The sequence below is a fragment of the Gekko japonicus genome, unplaced genomic scaffold (assembly GCF_001447785.1).
Source record: "Gekko japonicus isolate JY-2015 unplaced genomic scaffold, Gekko_japonicus_V1.1 scaffold2464, whole genome shotgun sequence".
NCBI classification, from domain to species: domain Eukaryota; kingdom Metazoa; phylum Chordata; class Lepidosauria; order Squamata; family Gekkonidae; genus Gekko; species Gekko japonicus.
Genome location: NW_015167128.1, coordinates 55296 through 72650, shown reverse-complemented (window position 1 = coordinate 72650; position 17355 = coordinate 55296). Strand labels below are relative to the sequence as shown.

The window sequence follows — 17355 nt, the reverse complement described above, 5'->3', positions numbered from 1 at the left end:
CCACTGCCCATCTCTGCATCATGACCCCGGACTTCCTTGGTGGTCTCCCGTCTAAATCCTAAGCAGAGCTGACCCCGCTTAGCTTCCAAGATCTGGATAGCCTGGACAATTCAGGTCAGGGCACATGTAGCAATAAGGAAAAGCATTTCAGTGATAGGTGATAGAGCAAGATGGGTAGCCGTGTAAGTCTGTCTGTAGAAGTAGAAAAGAGCAAGAGTCGAGCAGCACTTAAAGACGAACAACGTTTGTGGCAGGGTGTGAGCTTTCCTGAAGTATCTGAGGAAGTGAGCAGAGACTCATGAAAGCTCCTACCCTGCCACAAATGTTGTTAGTCTTTAAGGTGCTCCTGGACTCTTGCTCTTTTCTACCAGTAATAGCAGAGTTCGGTAAAAAAGATGAAACTCATTAATCGGGAGGGACAAGGGACATTTTATTTATATAAAACCGGTCTGACCTTTCCCATAGCCAAAGCCCTCCAGGCTGTTTACAAAAGAGAAAAAACAGTGCGTCTCATAAAATCTATTTTGGAAGCCAGTGTTTGAATTCCCACACTGCCATGGAAGCTCACTGGGTGACCATGTGTCAGTCACTTTCTCTCTCTCTCTTGCTCTCTCAGCCTCATCCACCTCGCAGGGCTGTTGTGAGGATAAAACTGAGGAGAAGAGAACGGTATCATGAACTGCTCTGGGGAGAGCAGTGAGGTATAAACACCTAAACAGAGAAAGCCAACCCTCTTCTCGCTGAAGACGCCCCACCACTAAAAGCAAGCGAATAATGTTAGCAACAGTCATTCTGCCAGGATCCAGTGGGTCCACAGGCAGGCAGAAATACACCTGGTGAAGAGGCTCTAATCCCTGGGGAAACAGCAGCATTTTCTGCACCACCTGGGAGGGAAAAGGGAAGGGTAGGAGCAACCAACCCCATTTTTGACAGCATGCCAGATTGTGATCTCAGCTTGTGAAAAATCCCTCACAATCTGACATAGCCCCGGAGCACATGCTGTAGCCTGGCTCCGAAAAACCCCTGGGCTGGAAGGGGCGCCTGATCTCAGCAAGCTCAGGATGGTGCCAGGTGTGCATAAAAAAATAAACGGGGAGGGAGCTGCAAGGCCGAGAAGAAAAAGAAAAACAGGCCGTGGTCGTGGTTATTAAAAGGGGTTCCAGAAAGGCTGTTCTTATAAAATCCTGTCTTTGGCCTCAGAGTAACACAGACACCAAAGGAAAACAGGCAAAACCGAGGCGGAGAATTAAAACCCGGCCATTCCAGTAAGGCCCAAGAAGACGAAGTTGCATGCGCAGAAAGCCCATTCAAGAGAGTGGCGCGGGAAGTGCGTGCGGGGTGGTGGTGGTGGTGAGTTATGGTCTTCAGTGTTCCCTCTAAGCTGAGTTAGTGTGAGCTAGCTCATAGTTATTTAGCCTCCAGCTCATACATTTTTGTCTTAGCTCAGGAGGGATGGCTCCAGAGCAAACTAATGTATGCAGTAGCCAAATCGCTCGCTCACAACTTTAATGTCAGGAGCTCACAAAGACTCCACTACTTAGAGGGAACATTGGACTCTTGGTGCCCATTTTGGGGGCTCTCCGGCCGGCTTGACCGGAGAGCTCTGGGTCCTGCAAACGTCCAACAGGTCCAGTCCTTCCCCCCCAGCACGGGGGCGCAGCGACGGCCGAGGGAAGACCCACCGGTTGGATTTCTGCCTCCCGAAGAAGACGCAACAGACCCCCGATGCTAAAAGCAATGGCGCGCCCGCCCGCCCGGGTGGGGGGTTGTTTTGAAAGCTGCCTTTTCCTACTCAGACACGTCGCGAAGGGGGAGCCCCGCGGAGAGCCCGAGCAAGAAGCAAGCAAGAGGGGGGGGGACTTTCTTGCTCCCCCCCAACAGAAAGGCCCCCCTCTCCCCCCCCTCCCCGGCTACTTACGATCTCCAGGCAGATGAAGGCCCCCGAGTAGGTGCGCAGGATCTCCAAGCCGGACGGGAGGGTGACGCGAGGCGGGGGGAAATAGGCGGTGGCGTTGGGGGGCGGCGGCATGGAGCCCCCTCGCGAGGGGATCATGGTGGCCTGCCCGGGGAGCCGAGAGCGCGAGTGGCGGCGGTCAGCCCCTGACGTGGCCGCGGCCAGGTGGGGAAGGCAGGCAGGAGGCGGAGGCGGAGGAGGGCGCGGGCAGAGCCGCAGGTGGCCAGGCGGGAAGGTGGCGCGTGCGCCGGGCGCCGCCCCGGCCGCCAACCCTCCGCCCTCTTCCCGCGCGCCGCGCCAGGTCCTTCGGCCACCCCGGAGCTGCTGCTGGGGACTGCGGGGAGAAGGGACTGGGAGGGAGGGGGCTTCGCGGGGCGGCGGTTTCCGGCATCCCCCAGATATAACGGGTGGCGGTGGGGCGAAAGAGGCCATCGGTGCCCGAGGAGAGGGCACGGGCGCGCTTCCTGACCGGGGAACCGAGGGGGCACGGGAGCTGGCCGTTGGTTGGATCCTTTTAAAGATTTATAGTCCGGTCGTTCCCGGAATCGTGCAAAGCGGCTTTCCCAAAATATGTAAATACGTAAAACGAACCCTAGCCCTAAAAAAAGAAGACGTTAAAATCTGCACAAGTTAGATCCCTGTATTTGCTCGAATGGAAGACGACCCTGCAAGTGTAATGTATGCGACTCTGGGGACTCTGGGGCAAGTGATGCTCTGTCTTCTTGGTGTTTGGGGGGGGTCAACAGTGGGAGGGCTTCTAGTGTCCTGGCCCCACTGGTGGACCTCCTGATGGCACCTGGTATTTCTGGCCACTGTGTGACACAGAGTGTTGGACTGGATGGGCCTTTGGCCTGATCCAACATTGGCGTCTCTTATGTTCTTATGAATGTAAGGACCCCTCTTTTAATTTGATGGCATGGCGGTCGGAAGTGCGGTCAAGTCACTTAGGGCGGCGACCCCATCCGGTTCTCAAGGCAGACGTACCGGGGTGGCTTCGGGCGACCCTGCTTAGCTTTGAAGCTCTGACGAGATCAGATTAGCCCCGGCCATTCAGGTCCAGGCTGGCATTAGGGTGGGGCCTGGAGATCTCCCGCTCTTGCAACTGATCTCCAGCTGACAGAGATCAGCTCCCCTGGAGAAAATGGCTGCGTTGAAGGGTGGACTCTATGGCCTTGTACCCTGCTGAGGCCCCTCCCCTCCCCAAGCCCCGCCCTCTCCCAGCTCCACCCCCAAAGTCTCCAGGTATTTTCCAACCCAGACCTGGCAACCTTAGCTGGCATACTTGTTAGGGTTGCCAAGTCAGAAACTTACTGGAGCGGGGGACTCCGTTGCCTGGACTGCTTCGCACGCGCCACATCCACGTCACCCGGAAGTTTTCCCTCGGATGGTCCTGGCCCCGCCCCCAGCGTGCCCGGCGTACCCACGTCACGTCCGGGTGACGTGAATGTGGGGGTGGAGTCCCCCCCGGGGCCCAATCCGCCGGCGGCGGGGAACGGGCCTCTGGGGCGGGGGTTTCCCTGCCCCCCGGGGGGACTTGGCAAGCCTAATACTTGTACATTTGTGTAATAAATGTATAATGAATGAACATTTGTGTAATAAACGTGTATTCCATTTGTGTCATAAATACAATCCACAGTTGGTGGATTTATTTAAATAATAATTTTTTGACGGCCACTGAGTCCGCCCTCCATTTTCTCCCTCTGAACGGATCTCGGTCATCTGGATATAGGGTTGCCAACTTCCAGGTGGCATCTGGAGATCTCCCGGTATTACAGTTGATCTCCAGATGATCAAGGTCTGTTCCCCTGGAGAAAATGGCTGCTTTGGGGGGTGGACTCTGTGGCCATTCTGTCCTGTGGAGCCCTCTCCCCTCCCCAAACCCCACCCTCCCCAGGCTCCACCCCTCGCAAATCTCCAGGTATTTCCCAACCCAGAGCTGGCAACTGTATCTGGAAATCAGTTTTAACTCTGGGAGATCTCCAGGCCCCACCTGGAGACTGGCAACCATACCGTTCTCCCATAGGCGTCTCATTCAGCAACATGTTTAGATGGGGCGTATGTCTTGCGTTGCTGAGGTGACATAAGGCAGAATTATGGATGCAGTGTATGCGTGGGGTGGGTGGGTGGGTGTTGAAACTAAAGCCGCTGAGCTGATGCCTGTTCTCGGCTCTCCCACACACATTCTCATTTTTAATATTTTTTTTTTGCGCCTCGTACGCATGCCCTAATGCAGCAGGAGAAATGAGTATCCAGCGACTGCCTATCCAGCCCTTTACTTATTTAGTCCTGACATTTTTCCTCAATGGGCACACCTCTTGTGCCAGGGTGGCTCGGCACATTCTGGTTCTGCCGCATAGTTGTATCTGCAGAGTAACCTATGAGCAAGTCTCATTATGCAATACGGGAGCGGGTGAGACGCGTCGGCTAAACAAGAACGATGCAACGCGGCGCCCCTGCTCCTGAAGTTGGAATTTGAACTATCCTGAAATAGAAACTCTGGTTTCTAGTGTAGGAGAGAAGGTTGCGTTGCTAGCAGTACAATGGCAGCTTATTAAAAGAACGGCCTGAGGGAACTTGCAATGCTTGGTTCTCGTATTTAACAGAAGATAGGAAGCTGTGGCATTTTCATTGGAAAGGCGCAGCAGTGTATGTTTAACTCCTAAATGCCTCTTTGTTAATGGGCACAACGCAAAGTGCTAGTCTGTACCTTAAAGGACCAAAAAGTGGAGTTGCCAACCTCCAGGGGGTCCCTGGAAATCTCCCACTACTACAGTTGATCTCCAGACAATGGAGAAAATGGCTGCCTTGGAGGCTGGACTCTATGGCATTGTACTCTTCTGAGGCCCCTCCCCTTCCCCAACCTAGGCTTGCCAGCCCCCCAGTGGAGGCGAAGGTCCCCCACTGCCAAGCCCTGCGCCCTGCCATTGATCAGCTGCCCGGCAGGGGAACTCAACAAGAGAGGGTGGGAGGCCCAGGGTATATCATTGGCAACGTGGCGATGTCATATCCAATGTGCACTGGAAGTGACACCAGCGTAGTTGCAGTGACACTCTGGTATTTAGGCAAAAACTCTATGGTAGAAGCCATTTATACCTGTGAGCCTCTCCTGGCGCTCTCCCGGGCGACCCGCTCGTTGCCGTGGCTCCCGACGATGTCTCTGCCCTGGGTGCCGCGACAGGGACCCGAGGAGGCACGGGTCTGAAAGGTGGGTTCTCCTCTGAGGAAGGAAGCGCGCCTCAGAAGCGGACCAGTCAGGGAGTTTCTGCACTCTCTTTGTCTGCCCGGGTCTAGGCTGTCTCTGTATGCTGGGCTCTCGTCCTTTCTCTCTTTCAACAGCAACAGAACGGCCACAGCTGCAGCCAGCCCGGTCCTTCCTCACCGGCATGCTTTCCTTCAACTTTTATTACCCCCTTTCGTCCCGGCATCCCCGGCTCCCCGGACACGCCCCCCCATAAAGGCAGGGACGCTGAGTCGACCGGCCCCGCTCCCCGGCTCCCAAGGGCGCCATTCGGCGGGGTCTGCAGCTCCCGCGCTTGGCCCTCGCTCTGCTCCCGCTCGAAGGGTGCAAGCCCGTGCACGGGCGGGCCGCTGCTCGAGCGCCCGCCGGCTCGGACCACCTTCACCCGCGGTCTGCCCGCCCGCGGCCCTCCCGAGCTCGCTTTCCTCGGCCCCGTCTTCATCCCGGGTGCCCGGCGCGTCGGCCATCGCTGCAGCTCCGCCGGGAGGAACGGTAAGCCGCGCCGGCCTGTCGATAGGGTGCGTGCCGAGGGGGGTTGCGCCGACTCCCGGAGCCGCCGGGGTTATCCTGCACAGGTCCCAGGGGTGCCCGGGACAATACCATAGAGGTTTTGCCCGAATACCAGAGCATCATAGTGATGTTGCAGCATGATGATGTCACTTCCTATACATGCTGGATGTGACATCGTCATATCACCGGCAACATAGCCTGAGCCTCCCTCCTGCTCCTGGTAAGTCCTCCCTATCCCCCACTGGTTGCCAGAAGGGACCTGGCAACCTTACCCAAACCCCACTCTTCCCAGTTTCCACCTCCCAGATCTCCAGGTATTCCTAAAGCAGAGCTGGCAGCCCTACTCAAATGGTTTGGGGCTAGGCTACTGGAAGGACCATCTCCTCCTGTACTGTCCAGGCCACCAGTTAAGATGCACTTATCTGGCCCTGCTCTCTGTGTCCCTGCCTACAGAGGTAACGCAGGAGGGAACCAGAGACGGCTTTTTTGGTGGTGGCACCTCATCTTTGGAATGCCATCCTCCTTGCCTTGCCTGGCACCTACTTTCCTTTCCTTTAGGCACTGGGACAGAACATTTCTCTTCCCCCAGACTTTTAGCAAAGGGGTTCAGTCTTTATTAGCTGTTTTCTGATCTGCTCATAGCTTGATGACTGTTTCATTAACATCATGGTGGTGGCTACAAGTACGGACGGCTTCAAGAGGGGATTGGATAAACATATGGAGCAGAGGTCTATCAATGGCTATTAGCCACAAGGTATAGATGGAACACTACGTCTGGGGCAGTGATGCTCTGTATTCTTGGTGCTTGGGGGGCAAAAGTGGGAGGGGCTTCTGGAGTTCTGTCCCTGCTGGTGGATCTCCTGATGGCACCTGGGTTTGGGTCACTGTGGGAAACAAAGTGTTGGACTCGATGGGCCATTGGCCTGATCCAGCATGGCTTCTCTTATGTTCTTATTTTAGATTGTGCTACTTATTTAATATACATTTATGCCTTGGCTTGGTCTTATTAGCTGCTTTCACTGATATTGTTTGTTTATTTAATTTACTTCATTTATCGTTGACCTTTCTCTCTGAGGTGGATTACAGATTAGAGGAGGGGCTGTGACTCAGTCAAAGAGCCTCTGCTTTGTGTGCAGAAAGTTTTGAAACTTTTATTTAACAGAGGAGGACTGTTATTAATTATAAGGTTGTACAATATCTTTTGAGATTCTATGGAGATGATATTTGATATTTCTGATATCTCTTATATTGTGAATTGTGATTAAGATGATTAATTATATATGAAGAAATTATTGTAAAAATATTTTTCATAAAATATAACATTATTTATGATATGTTATAATCATCTGTGCACTGTATCTGTTGTATGTTGGTTTTCCTACTTACCGTGGGTCCTTGTTTGGTTTTATGAATTAGTGTAGACCAAGGCAGGCCTGCCCTGAGCCAAAATGACGTCAGTTTGGTGTGGAGCCAGCTTGGTGAAGTGGTTAAGTGTGCGGACTCTAATCTGGGAGAACCAGGTTTGATTCCCCACTCTTCCACTCGCAGCTGCTGGATGGCCTTGGGCAAGCCATAGTTCTGTCAGAGCTGTTTTCTCAAGAGCAGTTTCTGTCAGAGTTCTCTCAGTCCTGCCTACCTCACGGGGTGTCTGTTGTGGGGAGGGGAAGGAGTTTGTAAGCCGCTCTGAGACTCCAAGTGAAGGGGGGGTTATAAATCCAATCTCTTGAAGGCAGTTCCTTGGAATGGCAAATTTGGGGGCACCGTTAAAGCCGCAGGCAGTAGAGTGCTTGAAGAGGCAAGTGTGGTGTGATTGGTGAGTGACAGAGAGGGGGAGGGGTTTTGGAAGTGATGCTGTGTGGATGAATATGTATGTCTATCAGGAGTGACAGTTTGAGGTTTTGACAGCTGAAGGGTGACAGTTGATGAGGACAGTTAAGCAGTCAGTTAGTTCGTTCTGAAGTCTGAGAGAGAAGCAGTCTGTGTGTGCAGTTAAGAACAGCTGAGGTTATTCTGAGAGAATAGTAAAATGTAAATAAAAGTAATTGAAGACAAAGTTTAGGAAAGTCTGTATGTCCTGGAGAGAAACAGTGAACTTACATGACCTTGAGTTAAAGTTACAAAGTTACATGCCAAGATCCCTGACAGTGGAGAGAAAAGTGTGTGAAATACCCAAAGCAATTGTTTAGTATTTACCCATTTCTAGTTACAGTGTTCTACCATATTATTTACGAATTATATCAATAAATCTACTTTTATTTAACTCTGCCAGCTCTGAAGGAAATTATTTCTCAGGAAACACATAGTACCTCGAAATCCTGAAACCTCGACCTACCTACCCAGTGATAGAAATATTATAGTATAAAGGTTTGGAAATTTCGTGGTGGCAGCCGGATATACACAGTAAAACAAAACATAAAGAACATTTTAAAGGGAAACCAGACCTCCCCAGATAAGGGGACGTCACAGATGGTATTCACTATCTTTTTTTTTTTTGGTCTGTTTGTTTGGATGGGTTGATGAAAACAAAGTATTTTGATCTGAGGGAGTTAAAAAGTGTCTTAGTGCATTATCAGCCATATCGCTCACTGATCAGATTCAAGGCCTTTCACGAAGACAGGCAAGTGAGGAATGTCATTAGGCAGGTTTCCCCTGGTAGGTGGCAGCTGGTCTGCGCTGTTTGGGTAGCACACGGCAGCTGTAAACCCATTCGAACTGGGCATTTAAGCCAGAACCACACCTGCTTTTGACATTAAGACAGTAGCCCGGAGCAGCTGGGACGTCTCACGGTATTTGGCCCATAATGCTCCTGTGTGACAATCCACGGCTGCTCATTTTCACTTTTATGCTGTCGAAATTCAGCAGAGTTAGAGTCGTATAGCACTGAAGTAATACGATTATGGATCCATCCTTCCCAGCTTCTCCTTTTGGCCGTGCAACACAGAACTCATTAAACAGAAAAAGTAAAACAAACATCGGAGATTTTGCGTTAGGGCTGCCGCCTCTGGATTGGGAAACACCTGGAGATTTGGGGGGTGGAGCCTCAGGAGGGCAGAGTTTGGGGCATAATGTCACAGAGTCGAACTTCCAAACCAGCCATTTTCTCCAGGGGAGCTGATCTCTGTCGCCTGTAGATCAGTGGTGATATCAGTAGATCTCCAGCCACCACCTGGAGGTTGGCCACCCTATTTTGCACACCCGGCAGAGAAGAATTATCAGTGTTCTCCTTTTTATTCACCTGGAGCATTTTGTGTCACTTAATTCCCACATCTGGATACAGGTGTGGGGAAGCAAGATTATTCACATGTGGCTATAGTTTAATTTCTAACTGCATGGACTGACAAATCCTACGTGAGTATTTTGATATTTTTACACAAAGGACTGCCATCATATGATAATAGCACTGTGCAGAAGAAGGTTAGGTTTGGATTTATTTGCTTACTTCATTAATACCCCTCTTTTCAAAATGGCTTACAACATCCTCCTCTTATAGACACTCTTCAAAATGCCAAAGAAATGTGTCAAAAAACTTTCTCGTATTCTCTTTATGAAGAGCTCTCCTGCTCAAGACATTTGTGAAAATTAAGACGTTAGTATGTTAATATTATGTTTAGTTAGATGGTGTAAAGTTCAGTCGCATTAATTGATTTAAAACATTTTTATGTGTTTTTTTTTTAAGTACCCTTTGAGGTTGGCCACCCTATTTTGCACACCCGGCAGAGAAGAATTATCAGTGTTCTCCTTTTTATTCACCTGGAGCATTTTGTGTCACTTAATTCCCACATCTGGATACAGGTGTGGGGAAGCAAGATTATTCACATGTGGCTAGAGTTTAATTTCTAACTGCATGGACTGACAAATCCTACGTGAGTATTTTGATATTTTTACACAAAGGACTGCCATCATATGATAATAGCACTGTGCAGAAGAAGGTTAGGTTTGGATTTATTTGCTTACTTCATTAATACCCCTCTTTTCAAAATGGCTTACAACATCCTCCTCTTATAGACACTCTTCAAAATGCCAAAGAAATGTGTCAAAAAACTTTCTCGTATTCTCTTTATGAAGAGCTCTCCTGCTCAAGACATTTGTGAAAATTAAGACGTTAGAGTTTAGTATGTTAATATCATGTTTAGTTAGATGGTGTAAAGTTCAGTCGCATTAATTGATTTAAAACATTTTTGTGTTTGTTTTTTTTTAAGTACCCTTTGATTAATCTGGCCCTAGATTTAAAAAATAGAGTAAGATTTTTAAAGTACTCCCCCCCTCCAAAGGTTTGTATAACAAGTAATTGTTCACTTTCTTCAGTTTTACATCCGTTGAGACTCAGTTTCTGAAGTTAGAGTCTGAAATCCAAGTTCTCGAAGTTGAAATCAAAGTTTGGCTTTACCTACCTGATAGCAGCAGCTGGAATTTGGTTTTTTTGTGCAATCCACAGTGCCATCCTAAACCCAGTTACACTCTTCTAAGCCCACTGAGGTGAATGGGCTTGGAGACGTTTAGCTCTGTTTAGGAGTGCATTTGTAGTGTCTCCAGTTAGGCTTTTCTATTATTGGTTGAATTTTATTCATATGGTTTTGTATATTCTGGTGAACGTAAGTCCATGGAATACAGGCACAGGCGCTTTTGCATCATATTCACTATTGAGACGATCTCTTTATTTTTGAAGTTCCCTTACTTCCTCAATGGGGCTGTGGTGGCTCAGAGGTTGAGATGCTGAGATACAGACTGGAAGGTCGGTAGTTCAGCAGTTTGAGACCCGAGTGCCCCATGATGGAGTGAGCTCCCGTCTTTGGCTCCTGCCAACCCAGCAGTTCGAAAGCAAGAAATTGCAGGTAGATAAATAGGTACCGCTTCGGTGGGAAGGTGACAGCAGAGGAAGGAGGAGTGTTTTTGGAACATACTCAGTTTTTTGGGGGGGGGGGCAAACCCATGCAAACCTATTTGGCAGGCATTGAATTGTCCGGTGTGAACTGAACAGACTGGGTGATGATGGGTTCACAGTTGCTCTTTACATTCAGACACAAGACGTTCCACTGTTTTTTTTTTGTGGATTAATTTTCCCCCCCCCATACATATAGCACACACAAAACGGACAATAGGGAACTTACATACATACAAAATTTGGGAAGATTCATTGTATCATTTCCCCCCCATGGACATTTGACCTCATACTTCTCGGCCTTTTGGCTTAGATCAAGTGAAGAAGCTCTAGTGTTGAACACCTCGGACATGAAACTGACGTCATCTGTTGTACCCGCACAACACATAGTATTTGCCCTGAATTTTTTGCTCACAAGACTCCACAGCTTAGAGGGAACATTGGGGGGGGACCCAAACCCATGCAAACCTATTTGGCAGGCATTGAATTGTCCGGTGTGAACTGAACAGACTGGGTGATGATGGGTTCACAGTTGCTCTTTACATTCAGACACAAGACGTTCCACTGTTTTTTTTTTGTGGATTAATTTTCCCCCCCCCATACATATAGCACACACAAAACGGACAATAGGGAACTTACATACATACAAAATTTGGGAAGATTCATTGTATCATTTCCCCCCCATGGACATTTGACCTCATACTTCTCGGCCTTTTGGCTATCATTTTGTGTATACATGTTTCCATTCCATAGATGGCTTACGGACACCTGACATGCTAAGCGAAAGGGACCCTGATGGTACACATCAGCTATCTCTCTCTATATGTCAGGATTGACAGGTCCCTCCGGCCACCAATGGGGAATGGGGTGGTAGGGTTGCCAGCTCCAGTTTGGGGAACTCCTGGAGATTTGGGGGTGGAGCCTGGGGAGGACAGGGACCTCAGTGGGGTACAAGGCCACAGAATCCATCCTCCAAAGCAGCCATTTTTCTCCAGGGGAACTGATCTCTGTAGTCTGGAGATGATCCGTGGAATCCCCAGGCCTCACCTGGAGGCTGGCATCCCTGCCTCTAGGTGAATGAGTCATTCCATGCACTTCCCCCTCAAGTTTCACTAGCTGTTGTGCATGTGCATTTGCAGGTGACTAGAACTAGGTCAATGACTTTAGATAACGAACCTTTCTTTGGGTTTCTAGTTCCAAAGCTCAATGGGTCAGTCCCTGCAGAGACATGCCCTGTTTATAGGCATATAGCAGCCATCAGGAAAAACACTTGAAAAGCTTATCTGTGGTGAGCAGGACTTTCACGTGCAGGGATTCGTTTTGCACATGCAAGCACCAGAAAAACAGACCTTTCAATCTTGTGTTGAAATCTTCCAAGAGGACCCGTCTGAGGATCACGAGGTGGATACCAGCGGTTTTGCTGTGGTGGCCAAGCAGGGAGAGGTTGCTTGGGACCAGTGGGACAGAGCGTGGGAATTAAAATCTAATTCACGTGACAGCTGACGTTCAGTTACGGTTGCCAGGCTCCAGGTGGTGGCTGGAGGTCCCCCGGGATTACAACTGATCTCCAGGTGACAGAGAACTGTTCACCTGGAGGAAATTGCCCCTTGGTGGATTCTGTGGCATTCTACCCTGTTGAGGTCTTTCCCCTCCCCAAACCCCGCCCCCTCAGGCTCCCTCTCCAAAGTCTCCAGGTATTTCCCAACCCTGAGCTGGCAGCCCTCGTTTCAGTGCAAATCATCCCTTGGAGAGAGGATCTTCAGCAGAAGCATGATTGAGAAACTATGGCTCTTTCTTTCCACCATAATATTATCTGCGGCCCTGAACATGAGTCCAGGGCACCCAGCATTATCATTCCTCTCCACTTTCCCTAAATAGCGGCCCTGAAAGTGTCAGTTGAGCCAGTTTGGTGTAGCGGTTAGGGGCGCGGAGTCTAATCTGGGAGACCTGGGTTTGACTCCCCTCTCCTCCCCATGCAGCTGCTGGAGTGACCTTGGGTCATTCACAAGTTCTTTCAAAGCGGTTCTCTCACAGGCAGTTCTTGAAAGAGCTCTCTCAGCCCCACCCACCTCACAGGGTGTGTGTTGTGGGGAGGGGAAGGGAAAGGAGATTGTAAGCTGCTCTGAGACTCTTAAGTGAAGGGTGGGGTATAAATCCAATCTCCTCCTCCTTTTTCAATGGATGCTCAGAACGGTCTCTTCATGGGTTGATGTAGCTGCAAGTTAACATGAGCAAAGTTTTCCCCCCACCACCATGAAACAGGCATGTGATGAAGCCCCTTAAACTTTAGCACAAATGAGGAGGAGGAGGAGATTAGATTTATACCCTGCCCTTCACTTGGAGTCTCAGAGCCTTTTACAAACTCCTTTCCCTTCCCCTCCCCACAACGGACACCCTGTGAGGTAGGTGGGGCGGAGAGAGCTCTTTCCAGAACTGTCCTTGAGAGAACAGCTCCGAGAGAACGATAGCTTGCCCAAGGTCAGCCAGCAGCTGCAAGTGGAGGAGTGGGGAATCAAACCCGGTTCTACCAGATTAGAGTCTGGACACTTAACCACTACACCAAACTGGGTACACTGACAGTCTAACTACATACTGCTATTGTTTCTACAATATGCAGTGCTGTGTGTATATGTGTTGGTGTTTCAGGAGTGTGGACGGGCTTGGCCTAAGAGGCCAGGAGCCAAGACCTATGACACACACAAAAAAGTCAAGGTTCCTTAATGACTGTTTCCTCCATAGAACATAATGTTAGGGAATGGTTCTCCTCAAATACTCCACTGAAGGAAGAGGTCAAGCGCATGTTCACATGTGTGAAGAAACGGCACTTTGGGGTTTGAAGACAGAGGGAGAAACAAACAGCGGTGAGTGGGGATTCTGATGTGGGAAAGTAGACCCACTGTCTTGTAGGAGTGCCTCCTTGTTTCCACTTGTGCTCTGCCTGTATATAAGTAAATACTACAAAAACCACCATAAGTTTCTGGCGCTCTCTCATTCAAAGGAAACCAAACTGGGCTGCGCTGCCCTTAGAATGTCTTCCTGCTTGGAGAAGTGGGAAGCATACTCTTTATCCATTTGATTGGGTGGTTGCGAGGGTAAAATGGAACCATTGCATGCACAATCTCCCGAGCTCCGTGTTCAAAAGCAGGAGAGGAAATGCCTTTATTTGAGCTTCTTCTTTTTTTTAATTTGAAAAGATTTATGTTTTTTGAAGCCACTTAATGCATCTCTAACCCTGATGCTGGGAAAGATTGAAGGTCAAAGAAGACAGGGACGGCAAAGGATGAGATGGCTAGACAGTGTCATAGATGCAATGAACATGAAGTTGAGCAAACTTCAGAGGACGGCGGAAGACCGGAAGGCCTGGCGTGATCTGGTCCATGGGGTCGCAAAGAGTCAGACTCGACTGTGCGACTGAACAACAAAACATAGAACCTAGGAACAGGGGTGAACAGAAGATGACTGGATGTGTGCCATGTGGCCCATTCCTAGGGTTCCTAGGTCCCCCGTGGCAACCAGCATGGGGGGGGGGAGGGTTGCCAGCACTAGAGTTGGGAAACTCCTGGAGATTTGGGGGTGGAGCCTGGGGAGGACAGGGACCTCAGTGGGGTACAATGCCACAGAGTCCACCCTCCAAAGCATCCTTTTTGTCCAGGGGAACTGATTCCTGTAGTCTGGAGATCCCCAGGTCCCACCTGGAGGCTGGCATCCCTACATTTCCTTCCTCCACCCCCAACTCTCCATGTAGCACAGGGAGGGAGGAAGAGAGAGACCTCACATTCAGGACTAGGTGAAGAGGCAGCAGTTTGTGTAGCTCCAGACTTCAGCGGCGTTGTACTGCAGAAAGGCATTCCTAATCTCCCCCTTAATTCTTCATGGAACCCTAACTCATGTACTGCAAAAACCACACAAAAAACTCCATACCATTAAAGCCACAGCTAGATCTAAACAACAACAAATCTGGATGGGTGGAAGGAAGGGAGGGAGGGAGGGCTGATTTATCTATTATCTTATCTATTGAGAGCCAGTTTGGTGTAGTGGTTAAGTGTGCGGACTCTAATCTGGGAGAACCAGGTTTGAATCCCCACTCCTCCACTCGCAGCTGCTGGATGACCTTGGGCAAGCCATAGTTCTGGCACAGCTGTCCTTGAAAAAGAGCAGTTTGTGTCAGAGCTCTCTCAGCCCCACCCACCTCACAGGGTGTTTGTTGTGGGGAGGGGGAGGGGAAGGAGTTTGTAAGCCGCTCTGAGACTCCAAGTGAAGGGCGGGGTATAAATCCAATCTCCTCCTCCTCTTCTTCTATTAGGTACAGTGGACACAGTGCCTGGGGCCCACAATACTTTTAGGGGCCCATGAAAATATTTTAATTTCTTTTAAAATCAGAAGGGGAAAAAATGAACTTTTAGGGTCATACAAAATGTTTTGATTTTTTTCCCTCCCATCAGGAAAAAGATAAAATGTTTAAGGCCCACAAAAACCTATTAATTTCTGCCTAAAACAAAAATAAAAGATAAAAGTTATATCACATTTTTAAAGTATTGATATTATTATGGTGGGAGGGGCCCATGAAGGCAAAAGTGCCAGGGGCCCATGAAAGTCATAACGCGGCCCTGATGCAAGGTATCAGTCCTGTCTTGGAAAAAGACTGTTGCCTAAGTGAGCTCAGGTCGTAGGGGACATAAGCAAAGCTGAAGATGAGTCATAATTTGTTTCTGTGATCAGATCTGCACGGGGAGCGCAATAAGGCTCCAGCAACTGGGCCCATACCCAGCCTGGCAAGTTTTATGCAATGTGTTCTCTTGAGTTTCCTCTGATGTCAACAGGACTATTAAGCTGTAGCATTTGATCAAAGAGGCTGTAATCCAAAAGGAAGCGAGCAGGTTTTATTTTTTTGGCTGCTCCTTTGGCAGAAGGTAGGCCAGTTCGTCCACATTCTTCTTCTTTGCTTGCCTCTTCTCACAGGGGAACAAAAGTTATGCACACCAGGGAAGGAGTTGTGACTTGTAATATTAGACATTCCTCCTGGCAGGCTGAGAGCCAAGCATGGGAGGCTTTTTTAAGCCCCAGCCAACTGATTCAGTGCAAAACCAGAATACTGGAAACGGCTGCCTGATAACCAACAGTATCACTGCTGCTGAAAATACGAGCCAAATTTGGGTCAAAATAGGCCATCTTCAGTTTTGTTTTCCTTCGTTTCCCAGAATGAAAAGTGCCTTTGGCTCTCGGTTGAATAAAATTAGCCATAATTGATTAAAATTTAGCTTCGCGAGTTAACACTGGCTCTTAATGACTGAGCAAATAAAGCTTTAACCTATTGATCAAAGCTTCGTGTCCTAGTTACTGGGTGGCCGGTCGATAGACCACTGTTCTGGCTCAGGGAATGTTAGAATTTGATGCTACTAGAGTGTTTGCAGCATCTGTCTGTCCTACATTAACCTGCCTTTAGTCCCAGGAGCTCAGGACAGTGTGTGCCTCCATTTGATCCTCACAACAACCATGTGAGGTATGTTAGGCTAAGAGAGAAGGAGTGGCCCAGGGTTACTCAGTGAATCCCATGGCTGAGTGGGGATTTGTATTCAGGTCTCCCCAACCCTAGTTCAGCATGCTGACCCCAAGACCTCATTCACCCTAAGTATGTTCCTAATCATACATAAAGTGCCCTATCAACACTATTGGATCTCAGGTATTGTCATAAGTTCTTTCAGAGCTGTTCTCTCAAGGGCAGTTCTCGGGAGAGCTCTCTCAGCCCCACCTACCTCACAGGGTGTCTGTTGTGGGGAGGGGAAGGGAAAGGAGATTGCGAGCCACTCTGAGCCTCCTTCGGGTAGTGAAGGGCGGGGGATAAATCAATCTCTTCTTCTTCTTCTTGAGGCTTACAATGGTTGTTGTACAATGCGAGTGCACATCCTGCTTTCACTGGAAGGCTCACGTCCATTACAAACTATTGCTGTTCCGCACTGTCAGTAACCAGATTTTACCCTGTGGAGGAAGAGAGACTTGTTAAATTGCACCAGTGAAAACACCCTTAGATGCTGGTTATAAAGCTGATCAGCAGACTAGGAAGCAGAAATGGCCCTGGACAGGGGTCATTTCGTAGAAAAAGAGGTGCAGGAGCTCATTCGCATAACTTATTCGCATAACTTATTTGCATATGCCACACCCCCTGACGTCACTGGAAGTTTGTCAGAAGGCAGCACCCATCACTCAGGCTCCACTGGACTGTTTTGGATTGCTAGCTATGGGGGGGGGGAACGCACAGATCTGCCCTCATAGAGGAGGGAAAGCTTGTACCTGAAGGCAGGATGGGGGGGGGCTCTGCAACTTACCTGGCTGCTTCTTGCGCCTTGTGGCCCGCCCAACTGAGGGCTGCTGGAAGCAGGGGGCGGGGCTCTTTTCCTGGGTTGGGGAGGGATTTGATTTGAACGGCAGAAGAGGACTGGAAAGGCTTCAGATAATCAACAGCTGAGGAAAGCCCCACAGCCAGATCCCGGGAAGGTTTACTTTGGACTAAGTCATTGGGGAATAAGCTTTGAGATCTTGGAAGGGAGGAAGGCTGAGATCATTCTCAGCCAAGGTTGCTGTAGGTTTGCCAACTCGTAGGTGCCAAATTCCTGGACATTAGGAAAGGTGCACCTAGATATTGACACCCTGTGAGCAATGCTCCCTCTAAGCTGTGGAATCTTGTGAGCAAAAAAATCTACTCTGTGACCTACTGGCATTAAAGTTGTGAGTGAGCAATTTGGCTACTGCATACATTAGTTTGCTTTGGAGCCCTCC

At 49.3% G+C, this 17355-nt stretch overlaps 1 protein-coding gene across 1 annotated transcript in view; it reads right to left on the bottom strand.

Annotated features, from left to right (window-relative positions):
- Window positions 1-2087, bottom strand: part of MAL2 (mal, T-cell differentiation protein 2) — a 34327-nt gene extending 32240 nt beyond the window's left edge. Inside the window, exon 1 of the mRNA XM_015413020.1 lies at window positions 1919-2087. Coding sequence (XP_015268506.1) covers window positions 1919-2053 — 135 coding nt within the window. The 5' untranslated portion in view covers window positions 2054-2087. The remainder of the gene's footprint in view (window positions 1-1918) is intronic.
- Between the last annotated feature and the right edge of the window lie 15268 nt (window positions 2088-17355).